At 34.0% G+C, this 23,206-nt stretch overlaps 1 protein-coding gene across 6 annotated transcripts in view; it reads right to left on the reverse strand.

Moving 5' to 3' along the window:
* Nucleotides 1-3,768: 3,768 nt before the first annotated feature.
* Nucleotides 3,769-23,206, reverse strand: part of PPP1R12A (protein phosphatase 1 regulatory subunit 12A) — a 163,560-nt gene continuing 144,122 nt past the window's right edge. For 4 of the 6 annotated variants that reach the window (XM_047064942.1, XM_047064940.1, XM_047064941.1 and 1 more), the window contains 6 exons: nucleotides 19,524-19,540; nucleotides 18,328-18,463; nucleotides 16,297-16,401; nucleotides 10,972-11,019; nucleotides 8,482-8,532; nucleotides 3,769-5,956 (listed from right to left, as the gene is read on the reverse strand). In XM_047064942.1, the coding sequence (XP_046920898.1) occupies nucleotides 5,870-5,956; nucleotides 8,482-8,532; nucleotides 10,972-11,019; nucleotides 16,297-16,401; nucleotides 18,328-18,463; nucleotides 19,524-19,540 (444 nt within the window). In that variant the 3' untranslated portion in view covers nucleotides 3,769-5,869. Of the gene's footprint in view, nucleotides 5,957-7,445; nucleotides 7,596-8,481; nucleotides 8,533-10,971; nucleotides 11,020-16,296; nucleotides 16,402-18,327; nucleotides 18,464-19,523; nucleotides 19,541-23,206 lie in introns of those variants that run through there. The other 2 variants (XM_047064944.1, XR_006959687.1) reach the window with 2 other exon arrangements.

The raw sequence follows: 23,206 nt of genomic DNA on the forward strand, positions 1-23,206 counted from the left end.
CAATGGTGGAAGCGAAGTCCTCTGAAATCCACCTATTTCTCTTTCTCCCTTCCTGATCCTAGAGTAAAAAATGAGGTGTTCATGGGAACTGGGTAAATTATTCCAAAATTTTGTTTTAATGTATTTTAAAAAGAAACAAACTTTTTAAATAAACACTACAAGCTTCTTTGGAAATTATATTGACAAAAATAAATTATATTCCTAAGTAAATTAGTACTTAAAAAAATCACAAATTAATGTAACTTCTTCAAAGCAATAATGTAATTGCAATTTTGAGCATCCACTGAACTCTAAGCATTCAAGGCATTTTATACAAATATGTCGTTTACCTGAAAACATTGAGCCCAAATGGTTAAGTAGTTGGACTAATGGCACACACAAAGCTGAGATTTACATCTAGATCTGACTGAATCCAAAGCTCTTTCCTCATCATGTTTAAAAATACAGAATTAATAAGCAGCAAGTGAGAAAATCATACTGTCTTAGGCTTATTATTAAGTCTTGAGTAACTTCTTTTGGGGTGAGGTCATATCTATTGAGTTAACATAAACAATTTTTACCTGTTATATATCGACAGTCCACATTTTCATTGGGAGAGAAAAATTTGCTGCTAAAACCATAGCACTATCAATATCACCTATCTTATTTGGAAATAAAAAGGTTCTTGGAAATTAAGCTCTAATCATAAGTTAAAAATGTGTATTAAAAAAATTTTTTTTGGGGGGGGGGGCGCCTGGGTGGCTCAGTCAGTTGAGCGTCCAACTTTGGCTCAGGTCATGATCTTGCGGTCTGTGAGTTTGAGCCCCGCATCGGGCTCCGTGCTGACAGCTCTGAGCCTGGAGCTTGTTTCGGATTGTGTGTCTTCCGCTCTCTCTGCCCCTCCCCCACTCATGCTGTCAAAAATAAACGTTAAAAAAAATTTTTTTTTAACGTTTATTTTTGAAAGACAGAGAGTATGAGCAGAGAGGGAGAGACACGGAGTCACAGAATCCGAAGCAGGCTCCAGGCTCTGAGCTGTCAGCACAGAGCTCAACGTGGGGTTTGAACCCACAAACTGCAAGATCTTGACCTGAGCTGAAATCAGACGTTTAACTGACTAGACCACCCAGGTGCGTCTAAAAATGTCTACTTTTTAAGAATGCAGAAGTTCTTTTGCATGTGGGTGTGTGAAAATATTTTTAAAACTATGATGGTCTATTGGACACAGAATTTGTGTCAGGAAATCAACCAGCTGCTTGAGCATGAAAGCCTAAAAGTCTAAAAAAATTCCACTATAGGACAAAATGGTTTAGTAATAACAAGTTCTAAGGAAAGACGGAGAAATTTAGTGAATGCGGGGTAAGGATGTGGAATTAGAATAAGAATGTGAAAAAAAAAAATCAAGAAACACTACCCCTGAAGTATTTTAAGCCTAGACATAGCCTGTTGTAGGTATCCTATTGAAATAGATTTGTATTGAATCAGACCTGTGAGAAATACTGTGTGAGAAAGGGAAAGGAGATAAATTTCTTCTTTTCTACTTTCAGTCTCCCAGAAATAGAAGCACAAAGGACAGGCCCTATTAGCTGTATATTATTCAAAACAAAATCTACTAATAGTGATAATTTCTTAAACACTCCCTCCTTTTCATTAGCCTTTTATTATTTTTTTAAGTTTATTTACTTATTGAGAGAGAGAGAGAGAAAGAAACGCAAGCAGAGGAGGGACAGACAGAATCCCAGGCAAGGTCTGTGTTGTCAGCACAGAGCCCCATGACTTGGGGCTAGAACTCATGAACTGTGAGATCAGGACCTGAGCCGAAACCAAGAGTTGGATGCTTGACTGACTGAGCCACTCAGGCATCCCTTTCATTTACCTTTTAAAATGAAAACCTAGTTAATTTTTGTGACCTATGTATTTATTGGAATTCAAGCAGTGGCAAGTTGTGACAGACCTGCTCAGAAAAGCTCACTTATAATAAACTTTAAACAACTTGTAATAAGGGCACCTGGGTGGCTCAGTTGGGGAAGTGTCTGTCTGACTCTTGGTCTTGGCTTAGGTCATCCCAAGGTCCATGAGTTCAAGTCCTGTGTTGGACTCAGTGCTGATAAATGCGGAGCCTGTTTGGGATTCTCTCTCCCTCTCTCTGTTCCTGCTCAGTCTCTTAAAAAACAAAACCAAAAATAAACAAAAACATCTTGTAATAAAATTTCAAGTTATGGTAATAAGCAAATTATGTTACCTTATTATAAAATCTTAAACTCCTGACTCCTCGATGCTTCTATTTTTATTTATTTTCATTTTTTATTTTTTTGAGAGAGAGAGAGGGTGCAAGTGAACAAGGAACAAAAGAGAGATAAGCGGGGCTCGAACTCATCAACTGTGAGATCATGACCTGAGCCGAAGTCAGATGCTTAACTGAGCCACCCAGGAGCCCTAAATTTATTGCTTTGTAATCTGGTCATTTTGTAGGCAAAGAACAGAAATAAGACACTCTCCGTCACTTACCTCAGAGAAAGAGCAATCTGTCATTTCCAAAGCATTTAACCCCAGAGAACCTTTCCAAAATGAGTCAAGCAATGTATTTAGGTATCTAGAGCTATATACAACAGGAAAAGCAATTTTATTCTATGCTCAATCCTTTTTGGACAGCAGCTTGTGTACACGCACTCACGCACAGAGATTACACGTATACAGTATAACACGTGGACATCACAGAAAAGACTGCTCATCAGTCAGACTTCATGTTTGTGGCCAAAGGTTTTCACCAATGGGCAGTTCATAGTTGTTACTGGAGTCTGCTGTATTCTGCTTCTAATGATGAAGTGGAGGGCAAACTACAAGACTATTGTGTCCTAAGGGAAACACATGGTCCTGGTCTGAAGAGAACTGGGCTCTGGATGATTTTCTTCTTATGACAACTTATGACATGGAGAGTCATGACTGTTCAGATTGGCCAGGAAAGACTAAGTGATAACAAACTTCTAAGCAAAAGAGTAAAGTAGTCGAGTGGATTGGTAAATACCTACTTTTTGTATGAGACCTCTCTGACACAGTTCTATAGCTGCTTTTCATTTGGCTTTGAAGTATGTGCACGTGAAATTCTTTTATGCAGGACAAACAACAGTAACGTTCTTAGTTCTGTGAGCATGCTTAGGGAAAACAAGTACTGAAAATAGAAGAAATAGAATTGAATTCTTATATTAATGTAAACAAAGGCTTGCCACAAGTCCTTTACCCAAGTTCCCCAAATTAAAAGTGCCTCTTTTATGTAGTTATAGATGTGTAAGTAGATGAGGGGCTGAACTTGGGACAAACCCAGGTTGAGGAATGATGTGTTATTTTACATTTCAATGGAGTATTATCTTTATATGTATTCCCAAGCCTATGTCTGCAGCTAAGAAAAAGCACAGGTTTAATTTAGAAACCACAAAATGTCTATGTGAATGAAATCTCATGCTACAAAGCTACTATCTTGAAACTTGCTATTATTTTTTACCCAGTTATTATCATAAAAAAACTAGTTCTCAGATTCTGCATACAGACAGCTTTATGTAAAATATATAAACATTTGTCGAAATTGGTACACAGATTGCATAAATATGGCAATTAAGATTGCATTTACAGATGTGCATGTACAATGTTGTGCAAATTATCACAATATTACAATTTCGAAAATTATTCAAATTGGAATCCAAGTAAAGCAATTAGTGAAAAAATACCCATGCAGAATTTAAATATCTCAGAACAAAATTTAAGTGTCTTCAGTAAAAGGTCACACATTTAAAATAGTTTTATTCATTTTATTTGTATATGTCAAAATACATTTTTATTTCCAAAATAGTGGGTTTTGCAACTAGTTTCATGCAGAAACAAGGTCTGCTCAATACTACCAATAAAATCAATATAGCACAGTAGCTGTTCAGTTTTAGATACAAAGAATAAATAACCTAAATACAAAACACTAAAATATTAGAAACATGTATTTAATCATTCTTCACAGGCATCCAAACTTCACAAATATAATCCTTAGCATGCCTAACTGTTGTGCAACCAGAACATGTTGCAGTCACTCAAACTGATCAATTATCTGTATATTTTACGTCCACATAAGACCATGGAAATTCTCTATATTCAGACCCACCATTCATACAGTTCAAATATAACCAAAAATAAAATTCCCATAACTATCCTTGTACCTTTAAAAATCAAGAATCCTGAGCTTGGTAGTAAGAGCATAACCTTATATCTTCATAAAACCAATCAAGAGAGAGAGGACTTAAAATCCTGCTTACCAAAACACCCTTTCCCAGCCCCAAAGTAATCTAAAATAGGCAGTAGAACACAATGACCTTTTAAAATGAAGGGGTACAAATTCACATTTAATATAGTATACAATACAATCAATAATACAATTAGCTACTATAAGCTTTACAATGTACAATTTATTCAAATGGCTGAACTGTTCAGTGGTTAAGGAGACAGTTATGTGCCAGAAAGATGTGGTATTTTTTTGCATGGTTTGATGAAAATATAAAAGCTATTTGTCCAAATAAAAGCCATCTTCACTATGTACTTGGTTTTGCTTTTTTTTTTTTTTTTTTAAAAGGCCACTGAAATGTATAAAATGGTCTGAACATGATGGTGGTATCAAAGTCAATGCCTCTTCACATGGCAATAACAGTGCATTTAACATTAACTCACGGTTAAGTCTGCAAATGATTTCATAGCATTACTTTGGCTAGCACAACAGTTTTAGACAGCACTCAGATAAATATAGGTATGTGAAATGTGAAGCAATTATCTTATGCAACTTTAATTGTGGTTGAATACTATCAAATGAAAACTGAAAATAAAAGTAAAAGCACTTTACAGTAGAAAACTTTTGTAAAGATAGGGCCCCACATAATGTGTTACTTTTTAAGTCTTTATATCACATTGTTAGCAAATTTTGTTTTTAACACTATTATGGAGAAGCCTACTTTGCATTAACAGACATTTGAATTAAGAAAATAGTCAAGCATGCCATGTGGTGGTCTAAAAATCAAAACAATACACTTATTTATATATACAGCATCACTCAGTACCTGCTAAAATGAATGTGAAGATTATATACTACAATAATAAAAAACAAACAAAAACAAAAAAGTGACCAACAAAGGCAGAAAATAGGACTTAAAAGAATCTAATCTCAATTGACTTTAAAGCATTCATATAAGAAATAAATGCATATTGCACAAACAGTGAAAGCAAATGTTCCACCAAGCAATTCAGTTCCAGGCGGAAGACAACAGAGCATTAGCCTAATACATGACAATGATATCAGGAGAACAGGTGTTCTTTTCTGTAAATGAGAAAGCTGTGAAAACATAGATGAGTCTGCCACATGAAGAGTTAGAAAAGGAAAAAATACAAACCCAAACTTAGATGTAAAGCAAAAAAATATCGAAAAACTGGAAACTGTGGCACATCAAAAAATGTTGAATAACTGTCTTCTGTGAGAGCTGAAAGTTTTTGTTGACACAAAAGTATTTATGTACAACTAAGGCTTACTGGTTAAATATCTCTGAGGCATATCTGGCCTTGAACACTTTCCTTAAATGCTGGAGCTGTAAACAAGTTTTCTCAGTCATTAAAAAAAAAAATCTTCTCAGCAGCTGCATTAACATGAAACAATGGTCTTGATACAAGAAAAAAAAAAAAACAAAAAAAAAAAAACCCAGAAAATTAAACAAAACAAAATTCCTAGATAAGAGGGCATTTGGCAGGATATCCGAAAATGACAGTCTCCCTGGATTCTTCCCAGGCTTCCAGTGACTGTCAATTATGGTCCACTGGGTTGCTCATATGTGCAATTCCATTACTTGCTGCTTTTTTTGTTTCCTTTTTTTTATTTGGAAAGTTTGCTTATTACTCTGATCAAGGCCCCATTTTCATCCTTTAGCCTCTGGTTGTCTGCTTTTAGGTCTGGTAACATCTATGAGGGTAAAAATAAAAGAAAAGGTTTTACTTCAATAGGAAGACAAAAATGTTACCTTTAGTGTTTTTATATTTTCACCACAAGACACATGAACAAGCTTTGTCAGTTATATAAATTTCTAGTGGCTAAAACGTATAAGAAAGAAAAAACTTGATTTGTGACGCTAATTAGTTTAATAAATGATGGAATGAGAAGTTTATTTTCCCAAAGTTATCATTTGGAATGTACTAAATCACTTGATATTATGACTCACAAGCACACTGTATTAGAGCAGCCAAGAAAATGAAGCCTGTTTTTGTTAGGATAGGCTCTCAAAGGGAGTTCCTCTAAGACTTCTATCAGCACCTAAACCAAGCCCTTTCACTTTATTTACATCGGACCTTAAATATTATTCCACAAGAAAACCAGCCTATTTAGGGAAGTTTTGAGGGAGTTAGACTTGTTCTAAATTATTAGAATTCCTTAAAGGATTCAACTGTAGTACTAAGCTTAAGCATGTACTACAGTGTCTGATCCAAGATAGGTGGTCATTAAACGATAACAATTATTCCTATTATTGGAATAGTATAAAATAACTTATAAGCCAAAATATATTTATGAAAATATCTAAGCACTGAAAAAACAACCAGTATTTGGAACAAAGAGAAAAACACACGCTCAGGTCCTCAAAGGAAATCTATTTTCTGTTCTATAGACAAACTGAAGGAGGGGGTGGAAATGTTAGCAGTAAACTGGATTTTCTACTAGGAATGACTTAAATTCCATGTGCTCTGCCAGATTTGCTAGGAAGTAGAACAGTTTATACTTTGGACACTAACATACTTTGCAAGACACTGGAAATAGTTTTCTACTACCTTTCCTCAGCTTTCAAGATGTACTAGATTGTAAAATTAGACAAAAGTAAAACTTCTACTTGGCAAAATTACCTTAAGCAAAATCTTTATGAAGAGTTTAAATTTATGTGGAATGAATCAATTCTTGTTTTCAGAATATATGGTTATAAAATACAGTAATGTGAAGTTTATGTATCAGGATACCACTGTAAAGGACTAAGTGAATATTACCTGAAGTGGTTCTGAGTGAAAATGACATTATTTTGAAAAACAGATAAAACATGTTTAATCGTCACCTTCAACATATTAATTATATGTAAAATACATGTTACATTGTTTACGTTCCTTTTTCTTTCTAGTCAAGAATTTTAAATGGTCATAGTTTTAATCCATAAATTATCTGTAGAGTCAAAAATGTGCACAAGCTTTTGCAAAAGTGCAGACAAGTCTTTAAATCCCTAAACCGTTCTCTAAATTCACTGTAGTTTATCAGTCAGAATATACAATTAGTGACACTTTCTAACATTCTGAGAAGCCATGCATAATTAACAGCTATATGATAAGCTACAGACACAATGGCATTAATTTGTAAAAGTGAGCTCAAGACACGCTTACTAATACAAAAACACCTGCCTGGCTCTACCAAGAAGAAATGATGAAACTACAAGTTATAGGTTCACAGACTGCAGTTGCCTACAGAACCCTGAGCGCTTGGCTACCACTCTTGTCAAGGCCCTATTCTCAGTCAGCAGTCGTTCATTTAACTCTCTCAGAGTCTGAATTTGCTTTATTTGGTGCAGGTTCTGCAGGAATTAGAACATAAAGAAATAGAAAATAAAAAAATAAGAAAATGGAAAAGAGGACAATAAAAATACAAAGAATCACAGATAAATGAATATAAGAGGAAAAAAATTAAGAGTCTTAAAAGGATATTCCATGAGATTCACAAAGGTAAATAGTGTAGTCCTAAAATTCCATATCAAACAAAATACCTAAACAAACAAAATCCAAAAAATTTGTCTCCAAAGTCATTCAGTAATAATATTCTAACAAAGAACCAAATTCAGCAATACAATAATTAAATCTTGACAGTCTAATTCTATAGGCACATTTTCATAAGTATCAGTTCATTAATTCATAATGTGATAAAGATATTTTATGCAAGACAATATGATAAAAGGTAATCAATTAACTGTGCTATTTTTGTTCCCCCTGCAAGAAGTGTTCCTTCCAACATTCAAAACAAATTGTTACTTCTACAGGTAATTCAGAGTTCCATAAAATACAGCTCTGCTGGCCCACTACCGTAAAGTCCTTTATTTTCAAAGGAAAACACTTTTGTATTGATCCCCACTCTACCATTTACTCTCCAAGAAACAGAGTATGTGAAATGTGAAGAATAAATACTAAATCCCAAATCTTACAGTCATTATTGTCTAATTTCTTCTACACCTGACTATCAAAACAGCCATAAAAATTGATTAACAAAAAGATTTGAATTATAAATGTTCTCCTAGCTCACCTAAAACCTGGATTTAGGAATAAAGAGAAGCACGGCATATGGATAATTCACAAATTACACAATCAGTGTTGAGAACAATTAACATGAACACAGTATGTTATTAGTTCTGTAAAATTTAAGTTCGTAAACAGCACTGTCTCTCATAAGTAGTAGCATGGTTTACTTACTTTGAGCTCTTCTTCCATTTCAGATATTCTTCTTTCTAGAGCTCTTCGTTCCTAGATCAATTTAAGGTACCAATATTTATCACATAATTATTATATTCTTAATTCTCTAAGTTGTGAAATAGTGACACTTTAGAGTCAAAAATCAAATCAGGAGCAGTGTGGAAAAAGATGTGATGCCAGTGATGTGCAAAGAGCTTTCCAAATGTCTTTCAAGAAATAAATATGAAGATTATTATTTTTATTAATTTCTATAAGCTCTTTCTTTAAAGCTTTGACTTTAAGGTAAGATGCTACATAACATGTTCAAACTGTTTTTTCAGTTCATTTAAACTTAGGCATAGAATAAACCAATACTCAAGACTGAGGATTATGTAGAGAGGAAAAAAAACCCCACACATAGATGCAATTATTCTACAGTGACAGAAGCAGAAACGCAAGAAGCAAACATGCCTAAAATATGTGTAAACTTTCAAAAGGATCTAAGAGAAGTTCATCTCCTCCACCTGCAAGGTCTACTAGCCATTATTTATCCAGTTGGCTTTACAGTTTTGTACTGAGCTTGATACTGTGTGCAGCACTGATGCCGTGACTCTAATGAAGCAGCAGCTGCAGCATGTATTTTCATGTTCCTCCTTTCAAAGAGTGACAGGCAAAGGCAACATACAATACGTTACTGCAGTGTACTGTTTTATTCTGCCTTAAATAATAAGCATTCTAGGGTGTTATGCAAAAAAGCAAGCAGCAGTAATTAATGTGCTGTAAAACTTTGGTTAGGTCATACCGCCCAGAAGATACTGACTCTTGCCGGTCACCTTTCAGATACAAACCATTTAAATTTAGTTTAATCACTATGAATTCCCAAGACATTCTTTCCCAGATTAATAATTAATGTTGATATTTAGTAAAGCAGTACATTTACTGTAAATGTTAATGTTTTAGGTTATATGATGTAAAAAAAATAGGATCCTACTCATAGTCTTTAAAGTACCATGTTATTCTATTTTTAACTTGTTTAAACACTATTACATAGACAAAAATGTTATTTCCTATGAATAGGACTTTCTGCTAGTTAGTAATACAGCCATGACTAATTCACAAAAACCACTGCATTTCCCGAAACACTAGGATATATAGTGTCATATTTGATCCTCGTAACTTGGTGAAATATCATAAATAGCCTATTTCCTTCTGCCCCATCATCCTTAATTTTATTAGGTACCTTCAAGATTTTAACTATTTTCTGGTAAAAAAGACAAGAACACTTGTCTATATCTAACTGTCTTATCACCAAAATAGCAATTATAAAGATGTAGGCAATTTCTTCTGTTTGGCAAACTTACTAACATTAAAAAATATGGTTACGAGAAAATGTATGTAAAGTGCTTAGCCCAGTGCCTGCCTGGTACACTGAATAAATGCTAGCAGTTATTATTAATACTATGATTACTAATGTCTGTTAAAATGGAAGTAGATAAGCTACTCAGTAATTTATCTGCATTCGACAGGCAGGCAAAGGAGTCAGATGAGAATGTCAGAGTATGAATATATGTATCATGTATGCGCAAGCCAAGAATAAAAAAGGACAGACATCATTTCTCTCTCTCTCTCTTTTTTGTTTTTGGTCAAAAAGGTAAATTGGCTATTTTTATAATGGAATGGAAGAAAATGTTTTATCAACTGCTCCTGATTATTTATTCTTTGACTTAGAGATCACAGCTACTCAGGATATAACTTCTCTAACCACAGCTCACGTGAACTAACATATACTTTTTGGGCATTTTCCTTTAACTTTTGATCATTTATACATTCTGAACTGCTCAAACTAAACTTGTAGAGTTATTCCTATGGCCACTGTAAGACCCCTGAGCAATAACAGTAATAAATGAAGAAATACACGTGACTATATCACAGCCAGCTAAAAAATTACAGAAAGACAAAAAAGAGCAAAAAGGCTTTTCTAATAATCATTTTTTGTTTAAAATATCCTATTTAAGTTAAATATTTAAATTCAAAATTAAGTAAAGCATCATTAATTTAAAAAGAATTTTAAAATTTGATGTTCTTAGAATCTTTATAAACTTTAAATTTTGCAAACAATTAAACTAAATGTATACATGACCAAAATGTTTTAAGTATATCACCACAGAAAACCAAAGGAGATAAATGGCATATCAAAAACATCAGATTCATTACCACAATGTGTATATTTCAGAATGAAGGCAAAGATTTTTTTAATCCATTAAAGGAATAACATGGTAAATTAAGTCTTAACACCTACAGAGGCAGGGTTATTTCACACCTACAGAGATCCCATAGAACTGTATAAAGAAGCTAAGCCAGAAAACATTCCTAATTAAATTAACATTAATCTACACTAATTAAAACTATCAACCATAAAGCCAAAACTGAAAGAAAAAAATCCTCCACAATTGCTTATATAAAACAATAAAAGGGGAAAAAGATTACTTACTCAATAAAATGGACACTTACCCTTTTTTCCATTTCCAATAGTGACCGATCAGCAAACCTTTCTTGCCTCTGTAACAAAGTAAGAAATATAAAAGGGATCTAAGTACAGTAAATGTGGGGGGTGGTAGTGGAGGAGGACCACAGTAGCTCTCCTCTAGTGGTATTCAAATAAGTCATACTAGTCAGGTAGAGGAATACACAGGTATAAATAAAAATCAGTTTTGTATTGAAACAATAAAAAGTTAAAGGAATGCTTAGAAACAGAATGGTGTCCACAGCTCTCATGGACTACATTCCACTTTCCTCAGGTCTTTACATAGTACAGTACGGGGTAAGGAAGGAGGAGAACTGTGGAACAACACCAAAAAGATCCTACAGTTTCTCCTCCAATGCTCAAACTCTCTCCTTTCCTACACCACCAGGAGGAGTGGCTAATCCGAATGGTCAAATTCTAAGACTTTGACTGAAATGTAGTTTGGACTAGATTGAGTGAAATATCCATGCAGACAAACCAGTGAACTGGCTTAAATTTTGTTTTCTCTCCCAGCTTAGTCTTGCCCACTCTCTCTCTCTAGAGTTTTTGTTAACAATCACCCATATTCCAAAATTGGTAAGTAAGGTTCATACTCCTGGTCACTTAGAAGAAATCCTAGCTATATAACTTTTCTTCTCCTGGTGAACTTAGGACTCATTTTCGTGCTTCCTGTACAATGTGATCAACTCAAAGTTGACAAAGTCCCCTGAGATTTGGGGGATGGAAAGGACCCTTGGGATTTTAAGTCATATGGTGCATGTAACACCACAAAGCTCTGCATATGAATATTGAGTAAAAGACCCAGTTAAAAAACAAGTTCTATCCTAGTTCTTTCTGACTTACACTGACTTCTGTACATTTATCTCCCTTGGGATTCCTGGTCACTTTGCCAGAAAAAAAAACAACCAAAAACTCATCAAATGGCTCACTTCCCAAAAGCGAATTTGCTGAATAATCAATCTTACCAATTTACTAGAAGTGTTTTTTTTTTTTAATGTTTATTCATTTATTTTTGAGAAAGAGAGTGTACAAGCAGGGGAGGAGCAGAAAGAGAGAGGGAGACACAAAATCTGAAGCAGACTCCAGGTTCTGAACTGTCAGTGCAGAGCCTGATGTTGGGTTCAAACCCATGAACCATGAGAGACCTGAGCCAAAGTCGGCCGCTTAATCGACTGAGCCAACTAGGTGCCCCCAAAAATAGTTTTTGACAACTTTTTTTAAATGTTTATTTTTGAGAGAGAGAAAGAGAGCAAGTTGGGGAGGGGCTGAGAGAAAGTGAGACAGAGGATCTAAGTAGGCTCTTCGCTAATGGCAGAGAGCCTGATGTGGGGCTCAAACCCACACACAGTGAGATCATGACCTGGGCCGAAGTTGGATATCTAACCAAATGAGCCACCAAGGTGCCCCTTTGACACCTTTTTTAAAAGAATAAGTAACATTTTTTTTAAAGTTTATTTTTGAGAGAGAGTGGGGGAGGGGTGGAGAGAGGGAGACACAGAATCCGAAGCAGGCTCCAGGCTCCGAGCTGTCAGCACAGAGACTGACATGGGGCTCAAACCCACAAACTGAGAGATCATGACCTGAGCTGAAGTCGGATGCTCAATGGACTGCGCCACCCAGGTGCCCTGTTTTTTGGCAACTTTATTAACAAGAATGTTCTTTTATGACTATTAACTACAAAATTTACTTAAAAATATATTTCATCATTAAATGTTTTTTTTCTTTTTAAAGATTTTAAGTAATCTCTACACTCAACACAGGGATTGAATTTACAACTCCAAAATCAAGAGTTGCAAGCTCTACTAACTGAGCCAGTCAGGCACCCCTAAATGTTTCTTTATACAATTTTCTGTTCTGTCAGCCCTTTCAGTATTCATGCTTTAGTATTATTCAGACTTGCAACCGTTACTTTTTGATCCTTTTATCGCAATTTCTTTTTTGTGGTTATGGTATATAAAAGTTAAAGATCTAATCATAGCCGGGTATCCTTCCCTTTCTCTGTTGTTTTAAATGGTTTTATGCTTTTGTGCTTACTCTTTCTGGAAAAAGAAAAGTCGACATTTTAATTACTTATTGTTAGAAATCAAATATAAAATATATATGTATCAAATATAAAAACTTTTCAACTAATTCTGATTTTTTTTTGTTTTTAAATTTATATTTTAATTGCTAGAAATACAAAACAAAGGCTAATATAATGTGCCCCTTGAAGATCTGCAAATGAATCCTAAAAATGTTTAAATGACTGAAAGATGTAGGGGCATCTGGCTGGCTCATTCAGGAGAGCATGTGACTCTTGGTGCCAGGATCGTGGGTTTGAGTTCCGTAGCGATTACTTAAAAAAAAAAAAAAAAAAAAAAAAAAAAAGAAAAGAAAAAGAAAAAGAAAGACTGAAAAATTTAAAAATGACATTCAAAAGCACCCGAAAGAAATCAGAAATAGCTGAAACAATGCCATTATATGTAAGTTAATGAAAGTTTAGATGGAAAACTGGCATTTTATTGAGGAGTTTTCTTCATATAGGGACATTTTAGCAACTTTATGATTTATGTGCTAATTTCTTATGTTAAAAATCAATTTTATTAATTAGTTAATATTTCTGGTAAATCTTGTAGTTAATAAGCTGTTAAAATCATAATTACTAAATCTAGTGAAATGACATTTGACAAAATATTCATCAAACCAGCTTTTGGTAAATCAGCTTATTTCCCTCTGTTGGAGACTACATGGAGGAGGGTGGCTGGACTAAGACGGGACTTAAAGATTCTAGAGTCCCTTGGCCAACTATTATCAAACATATGATTAATAGGATGATATCCCTTGGAAAAAACTCCATGCAACTATCAAACTGCCACCACTATGTTATGGAAGTAATGCTCAAAAAAGAAAATTAAAAAATCAGGTGGAATGATTCATAGTAGACTTAAATACTCAGGATAAATACTCTAGAGTTGAACAAAAAGCTTAATGTTTATCAGTTCTGCTTTTACATATATCCTTAAATTTTACAAATAACATTTAAATAGGTTTCCCAACTAAGATAGCAACTCTGAATACTTACCGACGTCTTAAACTCTGAATTACCCTTCCCATTATTCATTCAGTATACTGGGCATGGTACTCAGAGTGTCTGCTAAGGCAGAAGCTGTCATACTTTTTAATCCAGTGACTTTTCTGGCCACAGTCCACAGGATAAGAAATTGGTACAGGACCCAAAGGCAACTTGCTATTGGTTGTCCAGTGTCCTATGAAATTGGACTTTTCACTAACAAGACTGTGGCTGTAACAGGACTGCTCCATGCTGATAATAACTGGCTAATTCTATCAGTTCTCCTCTCTTGTAGAATTCAAATGAGAGACATATAGGAAGAATGAAATGACAACAGGGTACGCAGAGAGCAGAAAAACAGAGAAGGTAGTAAGCAGTAAAAACACAGATTAGTTGACTCACCAGTTACAGGACACTGCTGTAGAAAGCAGTGAACTTTTTTTCTTTTTAAAGCAGTGAACATTTTTATTTAGAAAACATTATGATCAAATCTCTAGAGCTAAAGCTATTTTCAGAAAACTAGTTATGATATTTTTATATGAGGAGGTTTACAAAGCTACTAATGCAACCCAAAGAAAGATGACTTTCCAGTTTACCATAAAGCCTAAGCATAAACCAGCAAGTTGTAACTTGTATGACATTCTAAGTTTTTATGACACCTCACTGTGAAATGTATTCTTGTTCTGACTTACTTCTCTGTATATCCTTATAGTAAACCCTCAGCAGCTGATGGAATCTGCAGAGCTGAATAACCTCATAAGGTTAACTCCTGGAATTTTAGCAAAGCCTCCACTGTGCATTGCCAATTGCTTCACAATGTAATAGAGGTTAACAACAAGAAGGTACCTAGTAACAAGTAGAAGTTCACATAGAGAACTTAAAAAATTATAAAAAAGATAAGTATAAAAGAATGACCAATGAAAGTATACAGTCTCATTTATACAACTGGAGATGCCATTTTTAGATCAGTGACTTCAAACTGGATTCCAAAAGTTGTACTGCAGAAATTTGTTTATACTAGAAGGTCTCATGTTAAAATTAAACAAGTTTGTTTTCTTAAAAATTATGGGACCCCTTAGAGGCCTTTAACACATGAATAGTATCCTATAAAACTTCCAAGATGTAGTATAGTATCTCCGAAGATTCTTGGGTTACAAAACTTTTCTCTTTGAATGAGGACAGGTAGAGAATGAGGAAGGAATGTGTCTATCACTATCTCCCACAATTATAGTATTCCATGAAAAAAGCTTAGGAAACAATTCCTAGATCAAATGTATCCTACATCATATATACAGCTGTGAATTTTGTTCAGCTATCCCAATTTTCTTGTCTAAAATGGTCTCGTGTAGGCTGCTGCATAGTAGGTAAAAAGCGTTAACGACAAACTATCTTATTCCAGCATTATTATATCAAATTACTTTTTAAGGAACAAACAGAAAATATTTATAATGAATAAAAGTGATTATAGCGGTGCCTGGGTGGCTCAGTTGGTTAAGCGCCAGACTTCGGCTCAGGTCGTGATCTCACAGTTCGTGAGCTCGAGCCCCACACCCTGGGCTCTGTGTGGACAGCTCAGAGCCTGGAGCCTGTTTCATATTCTGTGTCTCCCTCTCTCTCAGCCCCTCCCCCACTCTCACTCTGTTTCTTTCAAAAATAAAACATTAAATTAAAAAACAGTGATTACAAAATTATTTTACGGCCTTAAGAAGATTCTGTATAGATGCTTTTAAAACCTTGCTACATTTGTTATTCTGGAAATAAGCATTTAAGCCCTGTATGTATCACAACATAAGCATTAAAAGGCTTAAAAACACCTCAACTTTCCACTACAAGGCTATACATCTGTGTGTGTGTGTTTAAGTTTATTTATTTTGAGAAAGAGAGAGTACACGCTGTGCACGCATGGTGTAGGGGCAGAGACAGAGAGGGAAAGAGAGAATCCCAAGTGGGCTCTGCACTGACAGCGTCCGACACGGGGCTCTATCTCATGACTGAGATCATGACCAGAGACTAAGTGTCAGATGTTTAACCAACTGATCCACCCAGGTACCCCTATACTTTTGTATTGTTAATTCATTCTAGAAAGAAGTAAAATGAAGTCATCATTAAACTGTATGATCTTGATTCCTTCTTACTGATAAGCTATTATCAGTAACCACACTTATCTTTCAAAGAAACATCTGAGAATATTTCAGTCCAGTTTTTTAGACAGAATAAATCACAACTATTACCTTCAGGGTAACGAACAGAAAAAGGTACAAACCTGGGTGGCCTTTTCCAATTGTAATTTAAGATCTGTCAGTTCCATATTTGTATCATGTAGCTGTGCTTTCAGCTTTTCATTTTCAGCTAGAATTTGTTCATAAAGCTGTAAAAAGTAGGGTAGAACAAATTACTTTTCTGCTCTCCTAATATTTTAAGATTTCACATTGATTATTTGCAATATTGAAACAGAGATTAATAAGAGATAGAAGCCATTAAAGGAGACATTTAAAAAGTATTTTAATGCTTTGTGGTTGCAAGGCAGAAATTTTTGGTTATGCTATGCAGGTGTTTGTCCATATAAACTCTTTAACAAATTAGATCATGTTACAAATTTAAGACATCACTAAAAAATCTAACTTTTCTATTTCCATTAAAAAAAATTCATTTATATGATAAAGAGGGACTACATATCTACAGACCAATGACAGTTACAGCTAAGGGTTGAATAGCTTCCAAGTGATCTTCATTTGGGGTCTGTGAACTTCTCTGCCTACCATTCTCTCTTGAATTCCTGACACTGAGACGGAGCATCAGTTGTATTTATCATTTAATGAATGTATTTTTCCTTTAATGAAATTTAAAGGAAAGTGAAATATTTCTTGAATACTTTTGTAACACTTGAATCTACTATTTCTTTCCCCTTCATCTCTACTACTACCACTATAGATGGCTAATATCATCTTATTAGACTATTTTAATATTAAAACTGTTTTCCTGACCTCTTTCTAATTTGTTCTATTAGCAGCAAGAATTAACTTTTCCAAATTACAATCTCAATTTCATATGCCAACCATTCCATTAACCCTCAGACATTAGAAACCCTTGACTAGCTTCTCAGGGTCCTCAGTATGAAGATATCCTTAAAACACCCTGTAAAACAGTATGGTCTGGTCCTGATGTGCACACCTAACTGCAATGTCACACCTCCATCCCTTCTGCTCTACTAGCCATACTGAAAATTTAATTACTTCAATGCATCCTGTGCTGTTCTACCATCAGGTCAATGTCTTTGCAATTCACTCCACGTAGAAAACTTTTTTGTCCCATTCTGCCAGTTTAACTAATCACCCTTCTGGGATTCACTTCTGAAGTTTCACTTCTTCAGAACATCTGTTTCTAGGCCCTGTAACTTTCCTTTGTTATACACTTTTAGAACACAGATCCTTTACTTCAGGATAATTGTTTCTATTTTCAAATTATACATTTACTAGTATGACTGTATGATAACTTCTCTCTCTTCTACTACATGGAAGATATCCATAAGTGTAATGACAGCATCTTCAATCTACTGCTGGTAAGTAGAAACTCACCACTTAGCACAGTTCAGGGTTCAATTCTTTACCGAATGAATGACAATCTTATTCATAATGTAAATCGACCTCCCACCTTCCTTCTCTTGCTGACTTAGTTTGTAAGAAAGTGATACAAATAGCTGCCAAATAGCTGGGGAACACATACAAGTATCACAAGGCTTCTTTTTCCCCCAACAAATTTCATCAGGTTTATTCTAAGCTCAAAAAATGTAAGAACTATGATAGAATCCTAGATTGTTGAGTTTCCAAGACTTACTTCCTAAATACTTCCATCCTTAATCTGTAATAGCACTTAAGCTACCACAAGTTTTTTAGTTACCTAGGAAAAACTCTATTCTCCTAGGAAAGCTCTATTCCCTTTTTTTGGCCACCTCTTATTAAAAATAGGTAAAGAAAAATGTGTGCGCATGCACACACAAACATCCCCAATACCCATGCCTCTTTTCAACTCAATCATAGTATCACCATACTAGGCTGAGACACTTAAGTGTGAAATAAAGTCTCTTTCCTTTAAAAAAAAACAAAACAACAACAAAACAGCTATTTATTTATAGGCTATCTACCATTTAGTGCCCCAAACTGAAAATTAAGTTATTTCAAGATATTGATTTCATAATGAGTTCCAGGAATAATATCCAAACACAAATATATCAAATATATCAACAGATCAACCAACAATTATTTTTTTATTAAATATAGTTGAATAACCCAAGTACCTTTTTAAAGTCAGTTGAGTCGTCCTTTTCTAGCCTGCTACTATAAGGTTTTCTTTCTTCTAAGTAACTGTATGATCCAGAGCGACCCAATAAGGAATCATACCGATCACTAGCTGATGTGGAACTGGTTTCATATCTTTAAAAGATGAATTAAAGTCAAAATCTTTATTAAAGGCTTTTACAGCTCACATTAACATGCATCCTACTACATTTGAACTTGATATTCCAAAACAGCAGATAACATTCTCCCTCATCTATTATCAATCAACTTTTATGATACATTTAATAAGTGGAAAGTTATTTATAATATTATTCATTTCCATTATTTGAGGAAGAGATTCAATATATCTATATCCAAAAGTCAGAACTGGTTTCACATCACGATAAATTATTTCAACAATTTTAAATTGTACATTTTTTTTACATTTTAAAATCTCTGAAATCAGAACATAGAACATGGCTTATAATTGATGGTGTATTATACTTTTTGGTAGCACTTTTAAGTGGCATACAGTTGTCTAAAAATTTTAGATTTGATAAACTAGTCTATCCAAACAGATAATAGGTCTGCCCTAAACAGAAAGAACATATCTCATTTGTACATGAGAATTCTCTTATTATCTCGTTCTGAATTCAGGTTACCTTTTCTTGATAAAAGCTATTGCCTCCATATTTCAATGGAAATGTGTAGTATACAAAAATTTGTTCTTGGTTTTACAAGGCTTTGGTTAACAATTATGGGCAAGAGAAATGGAATGGAGGTTAGACTCAAGGACACTGTGGAGGTTCTCTAAAAGGTAAATAATTTTGAGCTAGATGACAGTTTTTAGTGTCTTCACGGTTTTTCTTTTGTTTAAAGCAGGGACTGGAGAGAAGATTCAGAATACCTCATCAAATAAATTTATGGTGGGTTTCATCAGTCCCTGCTGTTATTAGGAAAACTTAAAAAGTTATCACTGTTGTAAGGGTTTAAGAAAAAATTTTCTTTCTTAGTGAGTTACTGGGACTATTTAACTAGAAGTAAAGGCTTTGACAAAGAAAGCTGGTAACAGTTATTAGGTCGTCTAAACATCTACAGATTTTTATTATTCAGATAATCCTAACAACTCACAAAATCCATAAGTATCTAAAAGCAACATGGAATGAAAATCTAAAAATAAAAATAAGAAAAAAGTCAGTAAAAATATAAAACATACCTAGAAATGGAATCCGTCTAGAAAAAAGAGAAAAACACAGGCATACTAAATTTCTATACTTTTATTAAAGCAACTTGATAGATCAAGTAAATTTAACATAACATTTATGCTACTGTCACACTACTAAACTTCTCTATTTACTATCTATATGTTTTAACTGTAATGTGATTATTCTTAGAAGTTCTAGAACAGAATCACTATATTTTTCATGCATAATAGCCATGCAACTAATTACACTTGGCAATTTATGGTCATCTTTTATGAATTTCTGAAAATACCATCATACAATATTTTTAATTAGAAGAAAAAAAGAGAGAGACTAAGACACATATTTATTACTTATACCTACCCTGCAGGAGAAAGTAGTATGTTTATATTAAGAAACATCAAGTTTACTACATGATATCCCAAAGCAACTATTTTTCTCATTTTTCTGTTTTTGAAGCAATAACATGAGAAGCAAACAAATGAATACTTGAAGTATTTTATATATAATAGTATATACATATTTTGTTTAAAACTTACTTTCTAGAAATCTAGCTATAAATTCCTCCAAGTTTAGCAATTAGAGGATAGGAAATTAGGATTTAATTTTCTCAAGTAAGTGGTATGCTATGTCAATGTTTCATAACTTTTCTTATCTAAATAGTGAAATGATTAATAGGGTCTTAGTAGGGGACAAAACTTTTTTGGTGGTCATCCTTAGCTTTTTCCCTTTCTACTGAAGCACTAGCTGAATCTATAATTTTCTGTAAGGTAACTATTAAGAAATGGTTTGCTAAAAAAAAGAAAAAAAAAAGAATGGTTTGTAAAATTTCAAAATTTAGATAATTGTATTTTTCCATTATATTTATCTCTGAATGCACTGTAAAATTATTGAGTTCTTTTGGGATTATTTAAAGTCTAACTTGGACTAAAAATGCCTTACTAGTCTATTGAAATTGAAAACCAATTGTAGGGGGCGCCTGGGTGGCTCAGTCGGTTAAACGCCCGACTTCAGCTCAGGTCATGATCTCATGGTCCATGAGTTTGAGGCCCATGTCGGGCTCTGTGCTGACAGTTCAGAGCCTGGAGCCTGCTTTGGATTCTGTGTCTCCCTCTCTCTCTGTTCCTCCCTTGCTCATGCTCTGTCTCTCTTTCTCTCTCTCTCTCTCAAAAATAAACAAACATTTTAAAAAAGTTAAAAAAAGAACCCACCCAATTTTAATTTTGCACTTGCTTCCTATTTTTTTCACACAATGCTTTACCTCATTGATTTGTTCATTAGTTTTATAACAATTAACAATTCTGAAGGGAAATTTCAATTTTTGAGAGATTCAAATTCATACATTGCTAAGAGAATAGACTTTGTAAGTTCTCATCACAAGAAAAAGAATGTATAACTATGTGTAGGAATGGATATTAACTAGACTTATTGTGATCATTTTGTAATATATACAAATAATGAATCACTATGTTGAACACCTGAAACAAATACAGTATTATATGTCAATTATATCTCAAAAAAAAAAAAAAGAACAGAACCAAAAAAACCCAAGAGATCCTATTAAAATTCAAAAAAATATCCATGTGTACATATCAAATGAAAACATCACCTCTCACCTCACCAATCTGCACTCTGGTTCACTGATTTAAATTTAAGAAAAAACAAAAACTCCAAGCAGTCACAGAAATCACTCAAATTTCATTTCTTTGTCTTTAAAAATCGTGTGATCACTGGTCATTATTTACATTCTTAAAATTGGGATAAAAACCCCGTAACACAAAATTCACCATCTAAACTACTTTTAGGAGTATAGCTTAATAGTGTTAATTATATTCGCATTGTTGTGCAACACATCTCTAGAACTTTTTTATCTTGCAAAACAAACTTTACACCCATTGAACAACTCCCCATATTCTTCTACCCCCAACCCCTGGAAACCAGAACTCTACTTTGTCAGAGTTTGAATAGTTTAGATGCCCCATGTAAATGGAATCATAGTATGTCTATTTTATGACTAGCTTATTTCAAATGGTAGATGTCCTTATTTCATATAGTAACATCCTTGCTCCCTGTGTTATAAAATTATTTTTTCAAAGTAAAAATACCCTTATTACAGTGCCAGAAGGTCATATAAAAGTACCACAGCGTAAAAAAGTTTCACTGTAACTCCCTGTGCCTCCAACCCTCTTAGATAACTACTGTTAACCTTTTTTGGATACACATGTAAGTGAGCTTCTGATTTGTACTGTTAAACTAATCTCAGTAAAGAATGAATTTATTACAGTTCCAAAATCTTATATAAAAATGCCTATTTTAACAGTAATCATACCAAATCTGAGCATTATTAACTTCTGCTAATTTCACTTTTTATTTTAACTGTCATGTCTTTGGTTGTTAAGATTGAATGCATTTTAAAATTTACTGGCCATTTATATTTCTTCTTTTATAAAACTTACTAATTTCATATATCCTGTCTCTACTTTCCTTTTAGTGAGTCTTTTAATAGTACAAATACTAATCTTTTAAATGTTAAAAAGAAGATTAAGATTATTCACTTTATAAACAGAGTAAATGTGCCTCAACTTTAATAAGGGTATCTTTTCTATCATATTCTAGTTTTACATGTTTAAATAATCAAATCTGTTAATCTTTTCTTTTTCTTGCCTTAGTGTTATACTTAAATTCTTTTTTATTTATTATTAAAAAAATTTTTTTATGGTTATTTGAGAGAGAGAGAGAGAGAGAGAGAGAGAGAAAGAAAGAGCGCACTTGTGCGCATGAACAGGGGAGGAGCAGAGAGGGAGGGAGACACAGAATCTGAAACAGACTCCAGGCTCTGAGCCTTCAGCAGAGAGCCCAACACGGGGCTCGAACGCGTGAACTGCAAGATCGTGACCTGAGCCAAAGTCGAAGGCTTAACAGACTGAACCACCTAGGCACTCCTATACTTAAAATTCTTGATTTATTACTAATGTCCTTTGCAAGGTAAAAATTTTATTATCTAACAACTTAATGATAGCAAATCACAATAACCAAAGCAACATAAGTCCCATTTTTAGAAATAATGAATGTTATAATAATTATCATACATAATTCTATGTAACGGATGTTATGATAAAGTAATGCAGCTTTCTATGATAAAATCTAATCTTAATTTCTTTTAATTTATATACTGAAAGTAGACAGCTTGAGCTTCATATGCAATTGAGAATTTTTAAGAACTTTTTGGCCTTATCCAATTTACTTATCTTTGAAGCAAAAATGTACAGGGCACACACCATTTTGTAATGTAGTTAACTTGGATTCTAGAACCCTAATGGAAGTTCTGTCATCAAACACACTATTGAGGTGTTGATGACACTATTTATTTCAGAAAATGTACAGAAGAATTTTGCTGCTAATACTTTTACACAGAAAAGTAAGGGCTGATGCTACAAGTTTTTTTTTTTTTTAATTTTTTTTTAATGTTTATTTCTGAGACAGAGAGAGACAGAGAATGAGTGGGGGAGGGTCAGAGAGAGGGAGACACAAAAGCAGAAGCAGGCTACAGGCTCCGAGTTGTCAGTACAGAGTCGGACGCGGGGCTCGAACTCACAAACCGTGAGAGCATGACCTGAGCCAAAGTCGGCTGCTCAACTGACAGAGCCACCCAGGCGCCCCGATGCTACAAGTTTTAAAAAGAGAGTAGCATACTGGT

This window comes from Lynx rufus, unplaced genomic scaffold (assembly GCF_022079265.1).
Source record: "Lynx rufus isolate CCGP_SWC_20201006 ecotype Redwood Valley unplaced genomic scaffold, mLynRuf1.p SCAF_7, whole genome shotgun sequence".
Taxonomy (NCBI): Eukaryota; Metazoa; Chordata; class Mammalia; order Carnivora; family Felidae; genus Lynx; species Lynx rufus.